The sequence below is a fragment of the Pteropus medius genome, unplaced genomic scaffold, assembly GCF_902729225.1.
Source record: "Pteropus medius unplaced genomic scaffold, Ma_sr-lr_union100, whole genome shotgun sequence".
In the NCBI taxonomy this organism is placed as follows: Eukaryota; Metazoa; Chordata; class Mammalia; order Chiroptera; family Pteropodidae; genus Pteropus; species Pteropus medius.
Window position 1 is genome coordinate 30,472,550 of NW_024354502.1, and position 24,055 is coordinate 30,496,604.

Genomic DNA, 24,055 nt, shown 5'->3' on the forward strand with positions numbered 1-24,055 from the left:
AAATTCATAGCTAGGTAAATCTTCTTATTATGACTCTGTTTCAAAGTAAATCTTTTTGTGACTCTATTTCTAAATATACATTATGATTTTTAAGGTAGATTATAATTAAAAATGGAAAATTCATTAAATATATATTGTTGAGCCAATCCATAAGACAGGTAATCTTAAGTCATCAGAACCTCTTTGCTAACTATATCTTGAATATCATTATTTTGGGGCACAGTGATTTAAAAGTGGTAATGGAAGTAATGTGTGTATGTGTGTGTATATATGTGTGTATCCATTTTTGACCTCAAAATTTAGAATCTCAAGAAATAGATTTGTACTTCTTATTTTCTAAAGGTGTGTGTCAAAGGGCCCGATGGCTCCTGTCCTGTGGGGCATCATGGATAATTACACCTTGGCAATATGATAGAGTAAGGGCTGGGCTAGGAAGAACTGATATATACCAGTAAGGGCATAGGGTGCCTCTGTAAGAGTGTCTGGTCTTTTCTCACCCTCTAAAAAGAGTTACTGCTCTGAGTTGGTATTAATGAGCATGAGAAATGAATACTAATTTTATCAGCAGGAATATTAGGTACAAGTTGGATTTGGCCAAATTAGTTTTAGATCTTGGAAAATATGCATCTGGGTATCTATGTATACATCTAAAATACACCTCTACTTGTTAGTGTTGTTTAATAGCAATCTTTATTTTGCCTTTTTTTTAGCCTCTTCATCTTATCCTAAATTGGGCTGATATATATAATTTTGGAGCTAGACGAAAGCTCAGAGATATATTAATTCTGTGGGTCTCTCTCCCCCAACTACACATTGAATCACTGAGAAAGCATTTAATTGGGAGCACTAGAATTTCCCCCAGAGATTCTGATTTAATTGGTCTGAGGTAAGCATTTTTAAAAGCCCCCCCAAGTTATTTTGACATTTGCTATCAAAAGATGGAGTCTGATTCACTTCCTCTTGAATGGGGACCTGCCTGATGGCTTGTTTTTAATAGCTAGAATGTGGCATACGTGATGCTGTTTGACATGTAAGATTAGGTTAGAAATGGCAATGTAATTTTTGTCTGACTCCTGGAATGCTTGCCCCTGGAACCCTGCTGCCGTGTTGTGAGGGAGCCCAGGCCATTGGTAGGTGTTCCAGCTCACAACCCCAGAGAGGTTCTGACAACCAGCATCAACCAACTGCCCCACGCAGGAGGGAGCAAGCCTTTGGAGGAGTCAAGCTCCCAGCCTTTGAGCCATTCAACTGGGGCCAAACTCTGTGTAGTTTGCAGATTCCTGAACAAAATAAATGATGGTGTTTTAAGCCACTGAGTTATGGGGTAGTTTGTTATGTAGCAATAGATAACCAGACAAATAATGTAATATTAAAGAATTTTAAACATTTATTCACGTCCTACAGTTTACAATGCCTTAAATTTTTTTTGTATTACTTTTCAGTCTTTGGCAATATGCATTCATATTTTGTGGTTGTGTTAATAGCATGTACATAAAATTTTTTATCTTTTTTTCTTGGGATTCTATCAGCCATTTTTGCATTTTACTAGACAGTCTTCATAAAGATTATTCAAACTGGATATCCGATAGTCCCTATACCTGTGCTTTTGGCAGACCTGAATAAGCCCGGCTTAACAACTACTTTCCCATTATTTCCTTTTTCTATATGAAAGAACTTTGATATACCCACCAACGAGGGGACATAGAGAGGATATGGATGGGTTGTTGTCTTTTCTGCCTCCTCCTGGAAGACATAACTCAGTGTGTCCTGTTAATGCTGAGCTGCAGAAGATCACTGTTTGCACAGGGTGGTATGCTGTTTAAAGTGTCTTCCTTTTCTTAGTGTTTGTGCCTCAGATTACCTTCAATACAGTAGTGAAGGTATTATATGGGGTAGAATCCCTAGGAGTAGACTTTCAAGCTAATTGAAAATGATTTGGAAAGGGGGTGAGAAGAAAACCTAGATATAAAGGAGAAAGATGAAAATAAGTTGCCTGAGTTTTCTTGCCTGATGTGAAAGGGATTGTTCAGGTAAGGTTAGAGAGATGGTACAGTTATAATCTGATTGACATTAAACTCCAAAGTGGAATTGATTGGTGGAAAGTCATAGAAACCAGTGGTGGTTGTGAGGATATTGAAGAGACTCTACAGATATTTGGAATGTGGTGGGATGGGCGTGAGTTTTTAAGTCACATGGCCCTTAGCTTGAAATCGAGGGCTTTTCTTACCAGCTCTAAAACTTGACCTAAGTCATCAGACTTTCCAGTTGGCTTCCTCATCTAGAGAGTGGGAGTAGTCATACCTATTTCATGTGATTATAGTGAAAGAGATCATTTTAATCAGATATGTCCTCCCTGCTCCATTGGGAAGGGTGATTTTAACATAACCTTGAGTAGCCTAAAGGACAAATTCAAGATGAGAATGTGATTGTCCTGGGAAAAGTGATTGTAAGTAGTTTCAGGTTTTATTTCAGGCTTATATTTCCGTATAGAGACCTTGATGAAAAGAAATATTGGGAGTTGAATTAATTAGATGCAGCCCTTATTGATTACCTACGAAGTGCAAGGCACTCTATTAGACTCTGCTGGAATGCAAATATGGATAGGTTATGGCTCTGCCCCTCATTATAGTCTAGTCGGAATATGCATACGTAACTGATTCAGAATGTGATGCCAGTTAAAATACACAAGCAAAGATTAATCTGACTGCAAGAATTGGGCAGGTAACATTTCTTATAAGAGTTGGCATTTGAATTGGATCTTTAAGAGGCGGAAGCATTCCTGCAGATTTGTTTAAAGACAGTACATAGTTCTATAGAGAAGTAACATTGGCTGCATTAGGTAGATTATAAAGCTGAATATTTCCTTAGGCACTAAGAAGCCATTGAAGGTTTTGGAGCAAGGAAGTAACGCGTTCAGATGTGTTCAGGTGGACTGGAGGAAGGAAAGAGCAATTAAATGGCTGTTGCATTAGTGTGGGCAAGGGAAGAAGCAAGTGGATAGAAGTAGTGACATGACAGGAGACAGCTCTAAAAGAGTGCCATTTCAGGGGAGTATTGATAGGACTTGGCGACAGATGGGAAGCCTGAAAGCTTGGGTGACAGAGGATAGAGATTCCAGTACCCCAAGAGGAGGGCCAGAGGATGGGGAGCATTTTTAGGGCTGGGAGGAGGTGTGCTGCCTTTAATTCTCAACATGCTGGATAGTGAGGGCTGGTTGAACTCGGTGTGGAGATGACCAGAGGGTGATTGGAAGTGTGAGTTTGGCACTTTAGTGAAGTCAAAATTCTTAGATATGACAGTAGCTACTTAGAAATTACAGCTGAATCAGGGAGAGAAAAGAGTTGTTAAAAGGTGTATAGCCTTTTCATGGGCAATGGAAGGTGATGGGTAATGGGAGCCAGATTTTTTTAAGGGTGTGATTCTTTGGGTACACCCAGTTCATGGGGAAATGCAGTAAAGGCTGAAAAGGTGGGGAAGGTTTCTGCTGAGAGATTAGTGTTGCTAAGACTGTTAGACCTTACCCATGTGGTTAGTTCCTAAATTGTAGTGTCCAGTAGAATGACTAACTAGCAAAAATGCACCATCGAACTATCTGCATTTCACCTGCCAAGGTCTGTGTTGGGTTTAATGTTACCTAAGAGTGCAGCATTATTAATGCCCTTAATTGGTCTCTGTCTGGTAGAAGCTGAAAAGAGAAGAATTTAGTAGTCTGATACTGGCAGTATAGTAAATGGCATCTCACAGGGGAAGGCAGAGGAGATTTGTAGGGAAGTGAACTCTGAGCCTAGGGATTCTCAGTTTTATTCTGGATATCTAAGCACTGCACTTCTTAAAGTAACAGCTCAGAGAAGCCAGTTCTGTAGTTATCAGATCTTGCTAATTGCAGCTCCCCTTTCATTCAGTCTTCTGTACCAGGGTGAAGTAATCCAGCTGTTCCTTAACAGGCTATTCTCAGCTAACAACCAGGTTCCTCCAACCCTGCTCTCTTTTCCCGTATTCTTGTGACCGGACAACTTTCTTAAACATGGAAGCATTTTGTAATGTACCTGAAGTTTGAAAAAGTAAAGCTAGAAGTACAAAGCAGGAAGGCAAGGGGATGTTTATGACAGAGCTTTGTTATAGAGCCAGGAGACATGGAATGTCATTTAACCAGTACCTTTTCAATGAAAACAAAAAAATCTTGAATTTTGCATAGTGAAACAGTCCTCACAGACATGAATTCTAGTGCTCAGAAAGCCTGATGGTCATATATTACCTGCCTGTCACATCCTAATCTAAGTATCAGAGTTGCCAGTACAGAGCCAAGTCTGAGTCTGTACTGCTTCTGTACTGTTTTTCTTATTCTGATTATGCTTGCAATAGCAGTACAGAGTTTTGGCCAAAATGGAAAGCCCGAAACTCTGGTTGAGTGACCTCTGAGTATGCTAGGGTTGTTGTAAAAGCTCTTGCCCTTTATTCACCTCTTCCCTACATGGAATTCACTTTCCTCCATTGTAAGAGTTATATTTACATTTTCTTGTAGAAAAGATCTAAGAGTAGAGCCAAAAGACATCAATGGCTAAATATATGAAACGTAGAAAGTGGGTTATGTGAGTTTTCTTGCCGTAGACCTTTTTTGAGTGGATGACTGTAAGCCATCTGTTTTTTTCTAGACAAATGGCATTTAAAGAAATTTTCAGATGAGGTCAGGTCACTGATTAAACTCGTGTCCTGTTTTTGGCTCTGCTAGACCATGCAGAGCAGTCTTGCTAATACTTCAGGCCCTGCCAGCAAAATCCACAAATGCTTTGGGCAATGTGGATTTTGCTGTGTCATGGAATGATAGAGTTCTTGCCCACCTTGCATAACTGTGGGAAAAAAAGTTTGAAAAGACACCTTTCAAGCTACCTGTCCTATTTCTTTGACTCACTGTGGACATAACTTTCTGTTTGGTGATAACATATTCTAGTAGGGAATAAGCGAGCTCATGTTTTCCCACTCTCATTATTTGATACCCAGCCTCTGGGTCTCTTTCTTCAGTTAAAAGGATTTTAATGAGGAAGGAGGCTCTAGGAACAGCCTCTTTTCTGGATCTTTTCCAGAGTCCATTATTATTTCAGTAACAATAAGGACAATTAGGGCGTTTTGCAGTTGTCCAACATCTGTTACATATATATCCCATTGGATTACAAGTGACCTCATGATGTATGAGGTTGATGTACTGTCATCCTATTTTGTAGATAGAGAAGACCAACATTCAGTGTTGGAATGAGTTATTTAAGGGACGTAGTTATAAGTGTCATATTTGGGATTTGAACCTAGATTTTTTATTTAATCTCCAAATATTATTTTTTTCTAACACTTTTTCTTTTCTTTTTTAACATTGAGCCACTCTCAGGCCTTTCTATATATTAAGTTCTGAGGTCCTGTTAAAAGTTTACTTAGCAGACGAATGGACAGCCCAGACATACATATTATTTAAATCTTTTATCTGCTTGAAAACTAAAATGTTTGCTTTATTGAAATAATTTGGTATGTAGGCAGCATTGGGTGGCAGGCAGTAACTTAAAACTTGCTTGATGTTGCTTGAAAAGCTGCTGTTTGTCAGTAAAGAACAAGTGAGGTCTGTGTACTGCAGCTAGGGAGTTCCTTAAAGAACTGGAGACAGATTAGTCACTGAGAAGCCGGGCCTGAGGAACTTACCCAGGTTCCTTAGTTTACCATTTTTTATTGTAGATAACTTAACTTTTAGACCTAGTTGTGGGGTGGCAGGAGAAGGGGGAGTAGGGAACTGCTCTAGGAGGAGTCAAGTTTACTTTTAGAATGGGTGCTTTCTTGGCTACAATCTGATCTCAAGTAACTGGTCTTGAGACCTTCACAGAATGGAAACAGAGGCATTCACTGAATGAAAAGGATCTCATTCTTGTTTGTGGCTGTTTTCCCCTGCAGTGGGCGACCTTGAGAATGGAGAGAGGAGCCAAGGAGAAGAACCACCAACTCTATAAGCCCTATACCAATGGTAAGACTGGGTCTTGATGCTTATCCTAAAAGGTCCCTTTGAAATATATTTCCGAATGCTTTTGATTTCATGCAGACTCTTCAGTGTGAAAAAGGTAGATTATGTACTCTGAGTAGTCTTAGCATGCTTTCTCCCAGCATGTTTCTTGACAGGGTGTTCTCTTTTGCAGGAATCATTGCAAAAGATCCCACTTCACTAGAAGAAGAGATCAAAGAAATTCGTCGAAGTGGTAGCAGTAAGGCTCTGGATAATACTCCAGAGTTTGAGCTCTCTGACATTTTCTATTTTTGCCGGAAAGGAATGGAGACCATTATGGACGATGAGGTGACAAAGAGATTCTCAGCAGAAGAGTTAGAGTCCTGGAACCTGCTGAGCAGAACCAATTACAACTTCCAGTATATCAGCCTTCGGCTCACTGTCTTATGGGGCTTAGGAGTGCTGATTCGGTATTGCTTCCTCCTGCCACTCAGGTGAGTGCAGGGCGTGTGGGGGACAAAGGGCTGGAGCTGCTGCTGCCTAAGCCCAATGCATGATCTGCCTACCTACGTCTCCCTGCTTTGTTTTCCCACTTTAGAAAGAAGGATAGTATGATTCTTTTACCAGCCAGTCCTTCTGACCCTTGGTTATTATCCTCGTAAGGCCCTTGGATTCTCTGCATATCAGATAGAAATAGTTAGATTTCTAAAGACAAATTGTCTAGGTAGACTAAACACAGGGAAGAGGAATATGATGTGCTTTCTGGCCACTCCTCCCTGGTCATTGCTAATTCTTTCCTATTGCTTGCCTCTTTAGTACAGAGGCAATATTGATCTCTCAGCTTTCTGCACCATGTGTTTTCCGAGTATGCTTTGCCAAATGCTGGTTCCTTTCAGGCTCTGTCTACTTCCTGCTGCTTCACAGAGAAGCTGTGCTTCTGACCATGGTTTAAAGCAAAAGGGAAGGGTAAGACAGCAGGACAGCATGTGCCTGAAGACAGAACAGCCAGGTTAAGATTTCTGGCTGATGCCTGAGGAAATAGTGTCTGCTGAGAGCCAGATCCACAGTCGCTGTCAGCTGTCAGTTTGGAATCAGAATGATCTCTGGTTGTGATAGGCCTGCCAGCATTTCTAGATGGAACCCTAGTCTTGGTCCTTCATCATCAGATCGCGATGCCCACTTTCATTTTCACAAATTCAATTCTATATATGGTGTAAGGGTTTGTTTGCCGTGTTTTAATTTGTCTTCTTATTACAGGATAGCTCTCGCATTCACGGGAATCGGTCTTTTGGTGGTGGGCACCACTGTGGTGGGATACTTGCCAAATGGGAGGTGAGTAGCATGAGAGTGACCATGTCTAAAGGGTACTTAGTTCTGGGAATGGTGGCTCTGATATGAAGGTCAGGCTGCTCCTCTGGGTGCAGCCAAACTACAGAATCTTAGGTGGATAAAATTACCCAGTAATAACAGTGGTGCTACCATTAAAGTCTTTTATTTTTTTTCTGATCTTGATCTGTGACTGTTCTTTTTGCCCTCCGTCCCTTAAACTCTTCCCATTTTAAAGAGAAAAGGGCTTGCCGATTTTACAACGTGTTGTTTAATTTCAAACATTCTACTGTGTTGATAAATTGGTAAGAGAATAAGAAATGTAGGTAGGGCTTTTTGTTTCATTTTTAAGGAGAAATTTGCCCCTTCTGGGAAATTTTGGAGCTGGCAAACCTCTCTTCTTCCCAGACTAATCAGGAGGTTAGACTCTGGCCTTTGCCCTGCCTCTGAGTACTGATTGGGAAGGAAAGGAATCTAGGAGACTCACCTATGCCGAAAATTCTAGGGCTATGAATTCTGAACCCATTAACTTAGGTGAAGTTTAAGCAAGTCTCATCATTGCTTTGTTTCCTTGTATGTAGACACAGAGGTGCTAATACCTTATAGGGTTTTACCATATACATTAATATTTATAAAAATACTTAGCAGTCTTAAAGGGCAGTGATAGTTAAATTGTTGGAGTCAGCAACTTTTCCTGCCTTCCTGCATGTAAAATAAAAACAAAAATCTTTGTCTCATTGTTGCAGGTTTAAGGAGTTCTTGAGTAAACATGTTCACTTAATGTGTTACCGGATCTGCGTGCGAGCCCTGACAGCCATCATTACCTACCACGACAGGTGAGGTAACTTGGTCATAATACAAAGGGAAGTGGCACTGGCAAAACACGACGTAATTATAACTAGCCAACGGGGGCTTTTCTGAATTTTCAGAGTTGATTGAAGCTGGTGAGGTGAGGGATGAGTTCCAAATAAATTGTTTCACTAATTTTTGTTGCTTTGCTTACATTCTAAACATAGGAAAAACAGGCCTAGAAATGGTGGCATCTGTGTGGCCAATCATACCTCTCCTATTGACGTTATCATTTTGGCTAGTGACGGGTATTATGCCATGGTAAGACTTTACTTCTGCTTTCTTGGGGCAAGACAGGGCAAAACTGGTCAGGTCTGGGAGGCTTCTGGACCTGTCACCAGGCTCACTCTTAACGTTATAGCCAGATAACATGATTTTATGCATGGGCCCCAACATAGATTATTACCTTTGGTTCTGTTGCTTTTGGGAACTCCTTGGGACGTTGATAGGAAATATACTGAGCAGAGTAACTGAGAGTGTGTTTGGAGATTAGACTTCGGATGTGTACGTGGCATGGAAAGGGATGAAGATAGGAAGAGAGGATTGGAAAAGGCTGGTATCACTACCGTTATTCCTTTGTCTGAGACTAGGTGGGTCAAGTGCACGGGGGACTCATGGGCGTGATTCAGAGAGCCATGGTGAAGGCCTGCCCTCACGTCTGGTTTGAGCGGTCTGAAGTTAAAGATCGCCACCTGGTGGCTAAAAGGTAAATCAATAAAATACTATTCTGTACAACCAGTTACAAAGTAAGCACTTCAGAGGTAGTTATTTCTCCACAATGAAATTATAGTGTCTTCTACACTGAGATTATACTGCTTTCTTAATAAAAAGTTTTTTTTCTGAAACATGGAGTACAAAAAATATAGAAACCCTAGTATTATTTACCAAGTTAGTAATCTTTCTAAACCTTTCTTATTTATTGTACCTATTGTAACAAACAACATATGCACTTTTAATGCTATTTTAAATCTCAAAATAAATTCATTATCAAAAATAAAACCAAACTTATAGCAGCGGAACAAAATGCTTCTCTGTTTTCAAACTTGGAAAAATGATACATCTAGTATAAGTAATGACAAGAGCTTTGCAGTAAAATGAGAGGAATCAAGACTTAACTTCCATAGGGGCAAATGAACTCACCACAAAAGTCCCTTTGCTGCTTCTCTCAGGGTTGAGGTGTGAAGCCAAGTGGACTTCCTAACTAGCCTGGCTGTTAGAAAGTCCAGTAGCAAGCATTTATTGAGGGTCTTCTTTACAAAGCCCTATGGCAGATGTGTCCTCTAGATAGTCCCAAGTCTGAGCAATGCCCTCTGTGCACAGACTTTAATACTTCATTCAACAGTTGTATGAATTAAATAGTAGTCATCTGATTTTCCTTATAAGTTTTATCTTTGTGAGATTTAGATTGTGGGTTTAAAAAAAATAGGGTCATATTTGTTCACTTGCCTTTATACAACATTTAGTGTCACATCTGTGTAAGTTATTTATAAATGCATTTTGGTGACAATGGACATAAGGCTGTCTGACCATTTGTTTTATTTTTCTCTTCTGAAGACTGACTGAGCACGTGCAGGATAAAAGCAAGCTACCTATACTTATCTTCCCAGAGGGTAAGAAAGTGTTTATCATCACAGAGCGCTTTTGTCATGGGGAGGCCATACAGGATGAGAACTCTGGTGTTGCCGTGGAACCAAGTCCTTCAGCCTTTGTTGGGATTATTATTCCCAACAACTGAATAATGTTATTTGTTCTCTTTAGACTGGCTGTGGGACTAAAACCTCATAAGAATTCAGAATTTGGACTAAGAGTGCCATAGTATAAACTTCCCCAGTGCAAGAATCCCTTCTATAATGTTGTTGACAGGGTCTTTCAGATTCTTGTAGAGTTCTTAAACCTGCCACATCCGCTGAATGTCTCTGGCCTTTTATGTAGGCTGGTGTGTGTGAATCAGGGAGTGGTCCTGTAATAAGAGAATAGGAAGCAGTACAGTATTTTACTCAGCTCTGTTAAGTGTTCGTTCATAAACAGGGGAGAGGGCAGATATATCCTGTTTGAAGAGTCAGAATTCTTACTGTATTTGGCCCTTAAACTCCTAATCTCTGGGGTAAAGGACCAAAAGAAATAGCATTTTACTCTCTCCTGCATTTTAGGAACCTGCATCAATAATACATCGGTGATGATGTTCAAAAAGGGAAGTTTTGAAATTGGAGCCACGGTTTACCCTGTTGCTATCAAGGTACAAGACCTCTGAGGGTGCATGTGGTCATTATCGCTGCTGCCATGAATGGAACGCAGCAAGAGAAGGTGGAGGAAGGAGCTGATGTCACCATCAGCAGGTTGATCCTCTCTAGTCAAGCAGCCTGGGCTGGGCTGGTATGGGTCGAATGCTAGAGGAGGAGAATGCAGCATTGTCCATAACCCATTTAAAGGGACCGAGTTGTATTTGAATCAAGAACAGCCAGATTCCAGCCCACACCTCACCACCCCCACCTGATTCAGGAAATGGCAAACACCACATAAGCTTTATGTATTTCTCCCACTTTCTTCATAAACCTAGCTGGAATGTAAGGTACTCCACCTGAAGAGGTGGCTTACTGCAGTGGGTGGGGGTTGTAGCTGCCCAACTGGATTTGTGGAGAGGTGTGGATGGATGGGTGCAGATGTATCATCAGTACTGAAGGAAGAAACAGCTCCACTGCTCTGGGTTGTAGTCTCATCTTACATACCAAGAATAGTTTATAAAAATGAAATGGATCTTAAGAGCTTGTCTAGTCCATCCCCTACCTTTTATGAACTTATAGCTTGACCTTCACTCTAACCTGGAGAAATGGGATTCAGTTAGCAGTCAGTTTCCCTTTTTTCTTGTTCCTCCATCTCCCCCTTCACATCCATCTGTTTTTATAAATAGATACATAGAATTATTTTTAAAAGCATACTATTACCATCATTATTCTAAAAAACACAGGCAATTGTAAATATGTTTAAAGTACTTAGGTTGAAATATCAGGGTAAAACTGAGTAAAATTTGAATTGTGCTTAGAATTTATCTTCATACTTTTGCAAGGATCTGTTGTCTGCGGAACATCCTATAGAAATATTTTTTATTTTCATCTTGCCAGCACAGCTAGTGCAGTTGAGGAAAGAGATGCTCCTTTTGGTTGAGCAAACACTTACCAGCCCTCCCACTTTTACCAGGTAGGCAAAGCACCAGGGCAGGTATGGCAGATGAGTAGTGGCTGCAGGGTGACTGACCAATGGGTCAGGGCTGCTTAGGTGACTTGTTGGGGATGCAGTGTCTGCTCTGGGTGTAGGAATGGGGAGTGTTGTTTGCATCGCATGCATGCCATCCTGCATTTAATATACTGAGAGTCCAGTGCTTCGCCGCCGTATGTGTTTATTAAAAACAAACTACTAGATAGAGCCCTTTTGCTCGCTCCAGAACATTGGTTCTTGGATCTTAGCTGCCTCGGCATCCCCTGGAGGGGTTGTGAAACTGCAGATGGCTGGGCACCACACCCACATTTCTGAATCTGTATTTCTAACCCGATCCTGAGTACTGTTCACCCTGCTGGTTGGGCGCCACACTGTGTGAGCCCTGCTCTCGGGCAGTGGTTCTTTTGGAACATGGACCTTTGGGACAGTTACGACTCCTTTCCAAAGAAGAAGGCATGTAAATTTTACATATAATTTCATTCCGTTCACAGATTAAAGCCCACATAAGATTAAGAACTGCTCCACGAATGCTTTTCTAGATTTTGGGAAGGCTTTGGTAACCAAACTTGGATAACCTTAGCAATTTCAAGGTTCTTATTAGATTTCCACCAAAATTAAGTCATTATCTGATTGTGAGGAATTTACTGCTATTTTGAGCATTTGTCTTGGAATAGAGAATCAGCCCTAAACACTCTGACATATATCACATTTTTAAATGTATACAGTGCTTTATGACAACACTTCAAATCATATCCATTAGCTTCTGTTTAAGTCATTCTTGTCTACGGCCATGCCACCCTGAACACGCCCGATCTCGTCTTATCTTGGAAGCTAAGCAGGGTCAGGCCTGTTTAGTACTTGGATGGGAGACCACCTAGGAAGATCAGGTACTGTAGGCATAAGAAATAAAAAATAACAAAAAATAAAACTCATTCTCCCTTATTTCCTTTTATTATAATGTGAACTCATTAAGTCTTCTACAGTTAAATTTCTTAATTTCTATAATTAAATCTAAGTATCTTCATTTCAGTAATCTGGTCCATAACTGGGTATAATTATCCAGTTTCTTTTCTGAGAATCAGAAAATTTAGGCTTGAAAGGCCTGAAAGATTATATAGTTCATACTTACCCCCACCCCCTGGAGTACAAGAGTCCTCACCACAGCCTCCCTGCCTATGTTCCTTCTCTAGCTCTTCCAGGCAAAGGGCATTTTTCACGCTGGTGGCAGCTTGGTTCTGTGGGGATAACTCTTGAAATTCTGTTTCCTTTTATCTTTCCACTCTCTGTCCCTAGATCTTTTCTTTATAGTTACACAGTCAGTCTGATGTCTGTGATAGCCCTTCAGACATTCGATAACAGTCCCATGATTCTTTGTTCAGGCATTCTCAAGGACTTGGTTCCTTTTGTTGCGTCTTACATAACTTTGTCCCGCACCTCTCCCCCCTGCTTACCTGCCACTCAAATTCTTCTGTTTGGGCAGAATGAGGGTCACAACTTTGGTCACATGTCCCACAAAACACCATTGAAATAGAGTCTTTGCCCCCATTAGAGTCGTCAGTGAATGAAAAGGTCTGATTAAGCCTGCTTCTTGGCAGGAAGACCTGTGTGGTGGAAACACTGAATGTCAGTGCATGTCTACTCAACAATGATTTAGTCAAAGGGGAACACATAATTAGCTTTTTTAGAAAGCATATCATAAGCTTTCTGATTGTTCTCTCTTTGGTCTTGAGCACTGGAAATGATATTTAAAAGTTAATAGTTATGTAGGAAAATAAATTTAAGGCAGGTACATGTAGAAGTATTTATGAGTGAATGACATGTCGAGTATAAGGTTTTTAAGAGGAGGGAATAGATGAAATAAGTAGGTGAAATCTTGGTAATGAATCTAGGGAATGGCTGTATGAGAGTATACTATGCTCTCTGATTTTGGATATGCTCGAAAACTTAAATTATAGATTATATGCACCAATGAGTGAGTAAGATGTGAAACTAATCAAAGAGGGAGGACACTTGTTTGAAGAAGGCTGGTAGGGGAGACCTCCCTGATGATCTGCAGCAGAATCTTGGGTCAGTGAGGAGAGGTTAATGTTTCTAGAGATCACAGCTGCCCACATGTAGCATTGCTTAAGCAGTGTTTGTGGAGGGGGCCCGGAAACAGCTTTCTAATACTGATAACTGTCCCAGGGGATGCACTGATTATTAGAACTACCGACCTCTTACCATCCAGCTTCCCATTATTTTTCAGTACGACCCTCAATTCGGTGATGCCTTCTGGAACAGCAGCAAATATGGGATGGTGACGTACCTACTGAGAATGATGACCAGCTGGGCCATTGTCTGCAGTGTTTGGTACCTGCCTCCTATGACCAGAGAGGTAGGTACCCACAGCATGCAGGTCTTCACTTAGTTCTCTGTGACTGTGAGCCTGGGTTGAGTGGTCTTATTCACTCTTTCTTACAGACAGATGAAGATGCCGTCCAGTTTGCAAATAGAGTGAAATCCGCCATTGCCAGGCAGGGAGGACTCGTGGACCTGCTATGGTGAGTCAGAGCCAGGTTTTAGCAGCTGAGTCTAGGAGAATGTGAATTTCTGATGGAGCTGTTGAGTCATTGACTCTGTTTACAAAGACTCCTCCTCTCCCCCCTAGTGTGAGGAATGCAGCTACCAGCCCTGGAGAGTGAGCAGTTTGTCTCTGTTCTCCTAGTTCCAACTCAGAAGTGCCCTCTATTACCTTGCTCTCGGGGAACACGGGGCCCAAGATGCTTGGCCTGAAGCAGTTGATTCTGTGTACCTCTCTGGGGTTTGTATCAGTCTACCAGAGCACCCACATAGTTCTTGTCTCTTTAGGTCAGGGAGCCCTGATGCTAATCTGGAAACCTCATAGGAAGACTGGGTTTTCTGAGCTCGTGTATTTGGCAAAACTAGACCATCCTTAGAAAAGCAGAAGTTTCACTTTTTGCTTTTAGCTTGTTACCTACTAGAGCAGGAGTTGACAAACTTTTTCTTTAAAGTCGGTAAATATTTTAGACTTGGCGACCTATGTGGCCTCTCTTGCAGCTAGTTAACTCTGCCACTGTAGCGTGAAAGCGACCAGAGGTGATGCATAAATGAATGAGCGTCTCTATGTTCCCAGTAAAGCTTCATTTACAAAAACAGATGTCGGGCTGGGTTTGGCCCATGGCCGTAGTTTGCAGACCTTTTACACTGGTGTATGAGATAGTTAGACTCCAATAACAGGAGAGTGGTAGGGATGAATGCTGCTTAAAGGAAACTATTCCAGCCTCTTAAGATCCCTAGGTTTAAGCACGAAGTTCAGCTCTGGATGACATTTGACTAAAGTAGGCATTATGGAAAAATGTGAAAATTCAAATTTTAAGCTGACCTGTGGCCCTCAGATATGGCCTTTTTAAAAATGCTAGCAATTACTGAGCTCTCACTCTGTGCCAGACACTTGTGCTGCTGATCCCATTTCATCTTCACAGTAACTCCATGCAGTACAGAAATTGTTACTCCCATTTATCAGATGAGGAACCGAAACTCAGGTGAAGTTGCTGTTTTTCAAAGTCGCAGAATAAGACTGGGCCAGATTCTGAACTCAGGTCTAACAGGCTTATTATAGAGCTTGAATGTTTTACCCATTGTTCCACATTCCTGCTCCCTGAGACCTTATAAAGACAAAGGTGGCTGCTTTTGAAAGGATGCCTTTCCTGAGGATCTGAAAGAGTGTAGTAGATGTCAGGTCTCCCATGTAAGGTTTCTCTAGTAACGGGAGCTTCATCAGACTTCTCCACTTCTTCCACCTGCATGACTCAAAAATAGTGTAGCAGAAGGACTTCAAGTGGGCTTGGATTTTCATTAGTCATGGAAGGTGAGGATAATTCTAGGGTTTTAGGCAAGGAATTGGAATGACAGGTGGGTGGGAGTCAGACTTCGAAGAAGGAAATCCAAGTTTCGAAGATTTGTTTGGGACTTGCGGAGGGAGGTACTGGGATCCCACTGTGGCGCTATCCCTGAGCATGAATAAGTAAGAACATGTCTTTCTCCTTGTGTTCATTGTCTGCAGAATTTGGAGAATCCTTGGGTCTGAATTTTACAGATTTTATTTCACAGATCTGCTTTATAGATTAATTATAAGTCTCAGTATTTCTTAAAGCTCAGTTTACCTTCCATAAGGCCAGAAATACCTCCTTTGTCTTTTGTAAGGTGGGGATGAATATTCAAGTAGAACTTTAAACTTCTTAGTACGTTTAAGCAGTTACAGAGTACCTTGAATGAGTAGCGAATTCTGACCCAGGGCACGAGTGAGAATTTTGAGGTAGAAAGGGTGGATTCCAGGAGTCCTGGGCTGGTTTCTGAGCTCATCCTGATGAGAGACCTTTGGAGGTTTTTTGTTTCTGGCAGGTTTTTCTTGGTTTTTGAGCAGTCTTGTGCGTCTGGCTGTGATGCAAGTGGACAGGCAGTCTTGGCTATTACATGCAGTCTTTCTCTCATCAGGGATGGTGGTCTGAAGAGGGAGAAGGTGAAAGATACATTCAAAGAGGAGCAGCAGAAGCTGTACAGCAAGATGATTGTTGGGAACCATGAAGACAGGAGCCGGTCCTGAGCCTGCGCCTTGCGCTGGCTGGATCCATCATGCCTGAATCCTGAAACGGGAGACAGCTGGAGTCGTTGCTGCCGCAGCCCCCGCTGCTGCATTCTTTCCAGACTTGGGGTCTTTGGGCTGCTCTGGATCCCAGGACTCCAGCTTCTTCAGAGCTGCCTGGATCCCTGGGCTTGCCGTCTGAAGTGAACGCTGCTGGGTGTTGCTGCCCAGGATAAGATGCCTTCTTGTTACTTTTACAATAGGTCCATTGGAGGAATGCCATTAAAGTCAACTCTCCACCTATGCGCACGCAGGGCTGAGTGGTTGAAGAATTGGCCGCATTCCTGTGCTGGGGAACAGTAGGACGTTAGTCCCTTACAGATGCCCACATGCCAGGGACTTGGCGGGGGGAAGGACTGCCCACTTGTGAGGAGAGGCACTGCGAGGCAGTGGGTTTGCCATCCTCAGCATCGCCACCCCACCTCCCACCAGCCTTGGAGTTTTGTGGGTTTGGTAAAAGAAAACTGTTGTCTGCAGGGGCTTTCAGCAAAACGAAGTTTTAAGTTCTTGTGCAGTCACCGGAGGGGGTGGGAAGAGGCAGGATGAACCAGTGACTGCTGTGTGATGGGAACCAACAGTCACTTTTCGCGTTCAGACTTCAGTGCTAACCCTGAACTCCCATGTGACTTGCTCTTTGTTAACACGTGCCTCAGTTTCTCCATATGTAACCTGGACCAGGAGGGGGAAGGGTGGCGAAACCTACCTCACAGGGCTGTTCTGGGGATTAAAGTGCTACAGTGGCTGGAGGAGAGTAAAGCTCAGTGTTGTAAGGACGGGTCCCCGAGATGTGGCAGGACGAGGTCTGAGCTCCAAGCTGCTGCCCAGGGCTTGGAAGTTGTTTTCTGAGTAAATAAAATTGTCTTTGATGGTGAATGAATTGAGGGGTTTTTCCCTTCACTCTTTCTCCCCGAGTATAGCCCTAAGGAACGTGTTTCTTATCAAGAGTTACAGAACATAACGCTGGGGCTGGAGGGGCCCGGCTGGACTTTGGAATGAGGAATAGTACTGTTGAGGGTAAGGTAAACTACTCAGATCGAATATTTGTGTATCTCTCTGGTTAATTTAGAATTTCCCACAGACCCGAGATGTGGATTTCTACACAGCGGGTGCTGTGGGATTAGAGGTGTATGTTGGGAATGCCATTTGTTGAGGTGGCAGGAGGAGGGGCAGCCAGTAAGGACAGTAGGAAGCCACGAGGAACTACAGGGGCAAGGTCGGGACGAAGGCTCTGGAAGGGTTAGTGAGGGCGGCAGGACGGGCAGTGGGTATTTGGTGCACTGGGGGCTTCCATACAGCCAGAGGGGGACCGCGGGCTTTGCGGCCGCCTGCACCCACCTTGCAGTCACTGAAGGCAGATCCGAAGCTGAGCCACCCTTGCCACTTCTAGGGTCCACCAGTTTCAAATCCCTCAGAAGAGAGAATTGCCTCACCCCTTCCTTTTATCCATCTGTTCGTACCCCTTCTCTCCCATCGCTCCGGCATGACGCAGTCACCATACCTTTCAGGAATTTGCACCAGCCATGGTAAGTGTCACCTCCCCAAGGCCGCCCTCTGTCCTGTGATTTGGGATGTGGTGGGAGTGTAGCCCTGCTTCGGAGGCTACCTGGTAGCACTTTGACCTGAACTCAGTGTGGCTCACCCTAGCTGCCTTCCTATCGCTTTGCCTCCCCGACTAGACTCCCATTTCCTCTATGCGCCCTATTGCGAACCAGTGGAAAATTCTTTCTCCTCTTGCATAAAAACACTTATGACTATAAGAACAACTTCTTATGGACTGTTCTGCAAAATATTCAAGAGTAAACAGTGGTTTTCATCCTTTATAAGAAGTGATATTTAATTGTGTTTAAAAGCTATCTGGAATGATCTTTAAAAATCGGTCTTGAAGACCAAGTTCGCTTTTTAAATATCCCCCTTTTTTAAAGTTTTCTGCTGATTACTACATTTATTTTATGATTTACATCATTTTTTAAATATTTTGTTTTGTTTTTCACATTCGTTTCAACAGTCCCATCTGTTGATGACGTATCAGAGTATTGCAGGAACCTGATTTAAAATCGCTGCTATGTAAAGAAATACTTCTGGAGACTAAGCAATGATTATTTTCTTACTAGATGAGGAGAAGGGATATAAATTACACCCCCCCCCCCAAAAAAAAACCCTCAAAGATTTTAATTTAGTGCTCGTTGCATGCAGACTCATTGGATTGCTCCATTCTTTTACTTGGGGACCATGCAGGCCCCAGGTTGTCCAATATTTGTTTGGGATGTCTTGCACGGTAAAACTTCAGGGCACTTAGGAATAGCAACAGAGAAGCATGTAAAGCAGGGGTTCTTAATCCCCAGGCCACGGACCATTATTGGTCCATTATTGGTCCATGGCCTGTTAGGAACTGGGCCGCATAGCAGGAGGTGAGCGGCTGGTGAGTGAGCAAAGCTTCATCTGTATTTGCAGCTGCTCTCCAGCACCAGCCTCACTGCCTCAGCTCCACCTCAGATCATTAAGCATTAGATTCTCACAGGAGCACTGGTCCCACGTGCCCAAAAGGTTGGGGACCGTTGATAAAGTACAAAAAACGTTCTTATGATCCCAGCAGTGATGAGGACAATCTTGGAGTAAAACCAAGTGGCATTAATTTGTGGGCTGAACACTGGCTATCTTCTAATCTCACTTCCAAACCTGCTACTCCTTTGGTGTTTCGACTTTATTTCTCTGTGTCCGTTCTTTGATCCATAACCAAGAACTTGGGCTAGATGATCTCTAAGGTCCTTTCCACCTCTGCAGTTCCTGTAATTTTTAAACCCATTCATAGTTCAGACTTTGGCTTTAAGTTCTAAAGTCATCTGGGTTCTGAAGAAAGAGAAGTCAGTTTAAAGCCATTTGCTTCCTCCAAAACAATGGGGCTAGTGAAACGACTCCACTAGCAGGTGTCCCATGTGTGGAGAGTCCCCCGTGTTTTAGGTGATCGTAGACCTGGTCGAATTTCATTGTGGATCTAGGAAAGACTTGTTTTTACTCAAACATTAGGTTTTTTTCCAGCCAGTTAGAGAAGGAAATTTGTAAAAAGGCTAGTAAAATTCCCCTGCCGGAGGAAGCCCAATAGAAGGCTGTTAGCCGGGCCAGCGCTCAGCAAGCTGAGCTTGATGGAGCAGTTTGAGAGGATGTACTTGCGACATAGTAGAACCAACTTTGGAACTGGATGTCTTTCTATGTCAGACCCCACTCCCTGTTGCTGACCTTCAGAGATTGAAAAAGACTTGATATGAGGTGATGGGAGAGCCCCACCAAGCCCTAACTAGGCCAGCGACAAGAGTCCTCAGGCACTGTCCTATTTCAGCCCTTCACAGCAGCACCCTACCAACAGTGGGCTCTAACTGTTATCCTTCAGAAGTCTTTTGGGACTATAAATTATGTCATTTCTTTCTGGGAATTAACCAAAAACTCAATGGTGTGTGGGATAGTGCTTCCCGCCATCTCTAATGCATGAAAGAGTCCACTGTGTTGTAGGTCCCATCTGCCAGACTCAGTTTCTCCAATCACACTCGCTGCGTGTGGCCTGGGACATGGGGCTGGAAGGGCAGCTGCATGCACACTGACTTGGGCAGGTTAAGAGGCGACCATCCAGCCATCCATCTTCCGTTGCACTAACACCCCCTCTACCCCCAGTCAATACGTCTCTCTCCGATGGGAAAGTTAATAAATTTTGCTCTAGATTAAAAGTATTGATCATTTCATTTGTAAACGATAAATAAAAAGGGGGAACTTTTCATTGCACCAGGGGTAGCGTCTGGTGTATTTTGCTGGTGAAATTGCGCTAGCTGTCGAGGGGGTGGGCTTCTCATATGCATTCTGGCTGGCCAGCTGCATTGATTTCCTATTAGTCTCCCAGCACCACCCAGTAACACATCATTTCAGTACCAGCTATTAATGGTCTTTTGATAAATAATCACTTGTAAGTCAATAAATTTTTATTAAACAGTGTGGCTCTTTGATTTATTAAAATCCGACCATGTTTGTCTGGGAGAAAAGGGATGCTGAATTGAAGTGGAGGTTTTCATACATCTTCCTGACGCTGAGCAGTCACCGCACACTCCAGAGAAAAACAATTGCATTTTAACAGAAACAAAACAGCCGAGTCTGGAACTTGGACCCAGGGAAACTTTATCTCCGTCAGTCTGAGGCTTACTCTACAGGGAGCAGCAGCAGGCTTGAGGGCGCCGTGTGGAGAACTTTGTTTGCTTCTGAGTGGTGAGGTCCCCGGGCCAGGCCCCCTTCAGGTGCCTTCTGGGCAGCACAGACCCTCGCTGCTTCCACAGACCAGTCCACCCACCAGCCCTGCTCTGGCTAACAGGTGCACCCTGGTGATGGCACCTTTGGCAAACAGACATTTGAGATCCATGAGACAAGTTGGACTGCAGGACCTTTTAGCTTCCTTCCTGACCAAACCACCATAATCACATCTTGTGGCAGGAAAGGCCGAGAGAGAGTCTCCGTTTTGTTACGTGAAAACTTGGCTGTATGGATTATTTTTAAAAATGAGCCAATAGCTAAAGATTGGAAATTTTTTTTTTTTGATTGTCACTGGCAAAATTTGCTGTAAAGGTTTTGACATCTTTTCATTGAGACTTCATGTGGCCCTGAATATGAATATAGAGTGGGCCAACCACTCTACCGAACCAGAACTCCCAACCCAGAAGAAAGTCTAAGAAAGGGGAAAAATCTGGCTAGTAAAGTGTTTTTATTAAAAACTAACACTAGTTGGAACTCCTCCTTGGCTCTGTTCTCATCCAGGCCACTGCTGCTGATTTCTGATCATATTTAGTGTGACAGGTGTTAACAGGAGAAGGGCTTTTGAAGTGGGGATTGCTAGTAAGTTCAGCTGAGAGCTTGATGTTTTCAGACATTTCATGTTATTCAACGTTTAAAACATTTTTAAATGTTTTTAAATTTTAATGTTTTAAGCCTGCTGCAAGTTTTCTGTTGCTTGGAGTTCCTTGTCTGTCCTAGTCTTAGGGATAAAGGCTGCTGCATCAGGGGACCTTGAAGGGGAACAGGAACCTGGAGAACAGGAAACTTGTGACTGTCCTGCCCAGCAGGTGAGTATATTAACACAGGGGTTTTATGGAGAGTGGCCCATTCTGTCCTTTGTGTAGGGGGTTGGTCAAGGATCAGCTTCTCTTCCGTGGAGCTCTGAGGCCTGCGCCTAAGGCTTGAGCCCCACCCCCACCCCAGGGTGGTACAGTGGTGTGCCCAGGCAGGGTTGGCACGGGACAGCATGCTCAGCTTCCTAGAACATGAGTCACATTAAGTATATCTGCACCTTACACATGCAAAATTCAAGTCCACTTTCAAGGTTAAACGGGAGACTTTTGTTTCAGTTGAGGCCTTACCTCTGGTCTATTAAATCTCCCTTACTGCACTTGCCCTGCTTGTGTTCATTCCACCCCATTGTTAGAACACTGGCAGGGGAAGTTGGAATCAGCTTAGGGTTTCTAGTACTCACTGACGTGATTTTGAGTCCAGTGCATTCAACTAAGGAAAAGGAGTGACTCTTGCTGTAGTTTCCATGATAGCTGCTGCGGGGAGGAGAGGTGGAGGTGGAGTAGGGTTGGGAAAAAGGAGTTACAAGCAGCATTTGGACCATCATTCAGCGGGTACCTGCACCACCTGTAGGTATAGTCAGGCAGCAGGAGGTCAGGAAAGGTGGAGGTTGGAAGGCTCCGTCTCCCTTGAGAATAAGGACGGAGACCTGAAGCTTTCGGAACAGAGGGTCTGTTAATTCTTGAGAGCTATGACAGTGTTTCCCTCTGGCTCCCCAAATGCATTCTCACCCCTCCACATATTGCAGACTCAGTTCTGAATGGCTGGAAACGAGGTCAGGAGAAGGTTAGCTGCTGCCTTCCCGTCTGATCCCATCCAGAGTTCTAGGCCAAGATGTTCTTCGGCTCCCCTTACTCCCTCCTGCCCTGTTTTCAAGGTCTGAACAGACCCCTGCCTCCCGAGCGGAGGACCAGATCTGCAGGAATGGCCTGGGGAAGTGCCTAGCATCTTGGGGCCCCTGGTTCCTGCTGCTGTGACTGTGGGCGCGGGGAAGGGCTTTAGGGGGTTCCTTGGGTCCTGCTGCTGCGGCGGTGGGCTTGGGGAAGGGCTGCTTGCACTCAGATTGATCCACCAGCTGTGATTTGTCATTTCTCTGAGGCAGGCGCTGTTTTCTCTTGCTTCAGGAGGCCCCTTCGACACCTGCTTTATTTTTCTTCCTGCACTGACGTGACGGGAGACAGGTGTTAAACTACTTAATCACTTTAAAATTGTTTTAATTTTCTGTTTTATATTGATCTCTCCAGCACCAATTAATCAGCTCACTGGACCAGGCAGTTAGTACATTAAAAATTGTCAGGGAGGCCGTGCATCTTGCAAAATGTCTAAAAAATATTCGGCTGGCAAATTTCGCTTTTCTTTGGCATGCAACAGTCCTTGGCCTACAGAACTCCCACTTGAAAAGGGCCTCTTCGTCTGGGCCTTGTGTCCAGGCACATTCAGGGGACAGGAGGAACTCTGGCTGGAGGGGCTTCCTGTGGGGAAAAATGGAAGCAGGTACCACTGGTCTGCCACCTTTCCTTCCACCTTTATTCTTTGCTTCCCGCACAGAGTTGGATCTCCTTTCCCCAATAGCCTTGGGAATTTTCGAGGAAGGGTATGCTTTCTCTGGCGCATGTGTCCTATGCCCACAAAGGCAGGACCTCATGGTCCATAACTGCCCTGGAGTCCAGGTACCCAGCCTGCAGCCAGATTTCCTGCCCTGGATGTTGGCAGTTTTGACTTATACTGCTGATGATGTAGAGCCACCTCCCTGGGGCAGGAGCCCCGTCTACCTGGTAACACCGGTGGCAGGTGACTGTGTGTCACACGTTCTCATCCCTGGCAACGCAGTGATGAGCCTGAAGCTCTTCCATGGAAGAAGGCTCTGGAACACCCCATCCCCGCCATCACCGGTCCTGTGCTGCCTTTGTCACTCCTCTTGAAAATTATCAACTGCTTGGCTATACTTTCTGAATTAAATTAAACATGGACAGACTAACCAGGGGCTTCCATAGCATTTCTTGGGAGTAGAAATTTGTTTTCCAGTTTTCCTATTTTGCCTAATTTTCTATCAATTTCTGAAAGCAAGTCACTTGTTTTTATTGTTGTTGTTGTTTCAGTTGGAAATTAAATATCAGGCAGCCTGTCTGCCCGGTCCGAGTTGCCTGTCCCTTTCCGGTGGATACCACCCTCCCAAAGCATCTCTCACCCACCTTGCCCTTCTCCCTGTGCTTCCAGCTGGTGACAAGACTGAGGGGAAGCTCCTTTTATCCCCTCCCCCGATGCCTCACGTTCACGCAGGTGCCTTACCCCCCACCCCCAGAAACCTCAGGCATATGCCCTTTAGAATCAGGGCCACATCCCCCAACCAGAGAAGGGCCAGCACTGCTGGGAAGCCTGGGCAGGCAGGTTGGCCCCTGCACACAGGCTGGACTCACCTTCCGCAGCACCCAGCCCCACCCGCCCTGTATTAATTGGTATATGATTGGGCTAGGACATATAATCTAGTATTGATTTTCTCTCTGGACGCCACAGCTTTATTTGCTCACATCTGCCTTGTATTTAATTGGTGCTTTGCTCTGGAAACGAGAGATCTTATCGGCCTATTTGGTTTCTTTTCCTGGGGCACACAGGCACGCACACACCCTCACACTCTCCAGTTAGCTGACCCAGCCCTGCCTCTCCCTGACCCTCCCAAGCATTCCTGGGGGGCTGGGGGAGTGGAGAACGACCCAGAAGGGCTTTCTCAGAGACTTCCTGTCTTTACACTTGACCACAAGTGCTGTGGCTGATCCTTCCTGGTGTGGAAGTGTGTATGGGATGACTATTGGGGGAAACGCTAGCTTTGGAGTCAGACTGGGTTCAAATCCACCTCCTCCCTGTGTATGGCCTTGAGGCTAACCTATTGAATTTTTCTGCACTGCAGTGTCTTCTTTATCTGAGAAAAAAAAAAGCAGAATACCTGCTTTGTAGGA

The 24,055-nt window shown here is 43.8% G+C and overlaps 1 protein-coding gene and 1 pseudogene across 2 annotated transcripts in view; both read left to right on the forward strand.

The window, feature by feature from the left end:
• Positions 1-19,979, forward strand: part of GPAT4 (glycerol-3-phosphate acyltransferase 4) — a 35,870-nt gene extending 15,891 nt beyond the window's left edge. Inside the window, exons 3-13 of one of the 2 annotated variants that reach the window (XM_039853992.1) lie at positions 5,929-5,998; positions 6,168-6,468; positions 7,232-7,306; positions 8,047-8,136; positions 8,317-8,410; positions 8,740-8,855; positions 9,704-9,759; positions 10,300-10,385; positions 13,608-13,736; positions 13,823-13,902; positions 15,857-16,246. In XM_039853992.1, the coding sequence (XP_039709926.1) occupies positions 5,929-5,998; positions 6,168-6,468; positions 7,232-7,306; positions 8,047-8,136; positions 8,317-8,410; positions 8,740-8,855; positions 9,704-9,759; positions 10,300-10,385; positions 13,608-13,736; positions 13,823-13,902; positions 15,857-15,965 (1,206 nt within the window). In that variant the 3' untranslated portion in view covers positions 15,966-16,246. Of the gene's footprint in view, positions 1-5,928; positions 5,999-6,167; positions 6,469-7,231; positions 7,307-8,046; positions 8,137-8,316; positions 8,411-8,739; positions 8,856-9,703; positions 9,760-10,299; positions 10,386-13,607; positions 13,737-13,822; positions 13,903-15,856 lie in introns of both variants that reach the window. The other variant, XM_039853993.1, reaches the window with a different exon arrangement.
• LOC120595733 (uncharacterized) lies at positions 12,143-12,261 on the forward strand (annotated as a pseudogene).
• Positions 19,980-24,055: the final 4,076 nt, after the last annotated feature.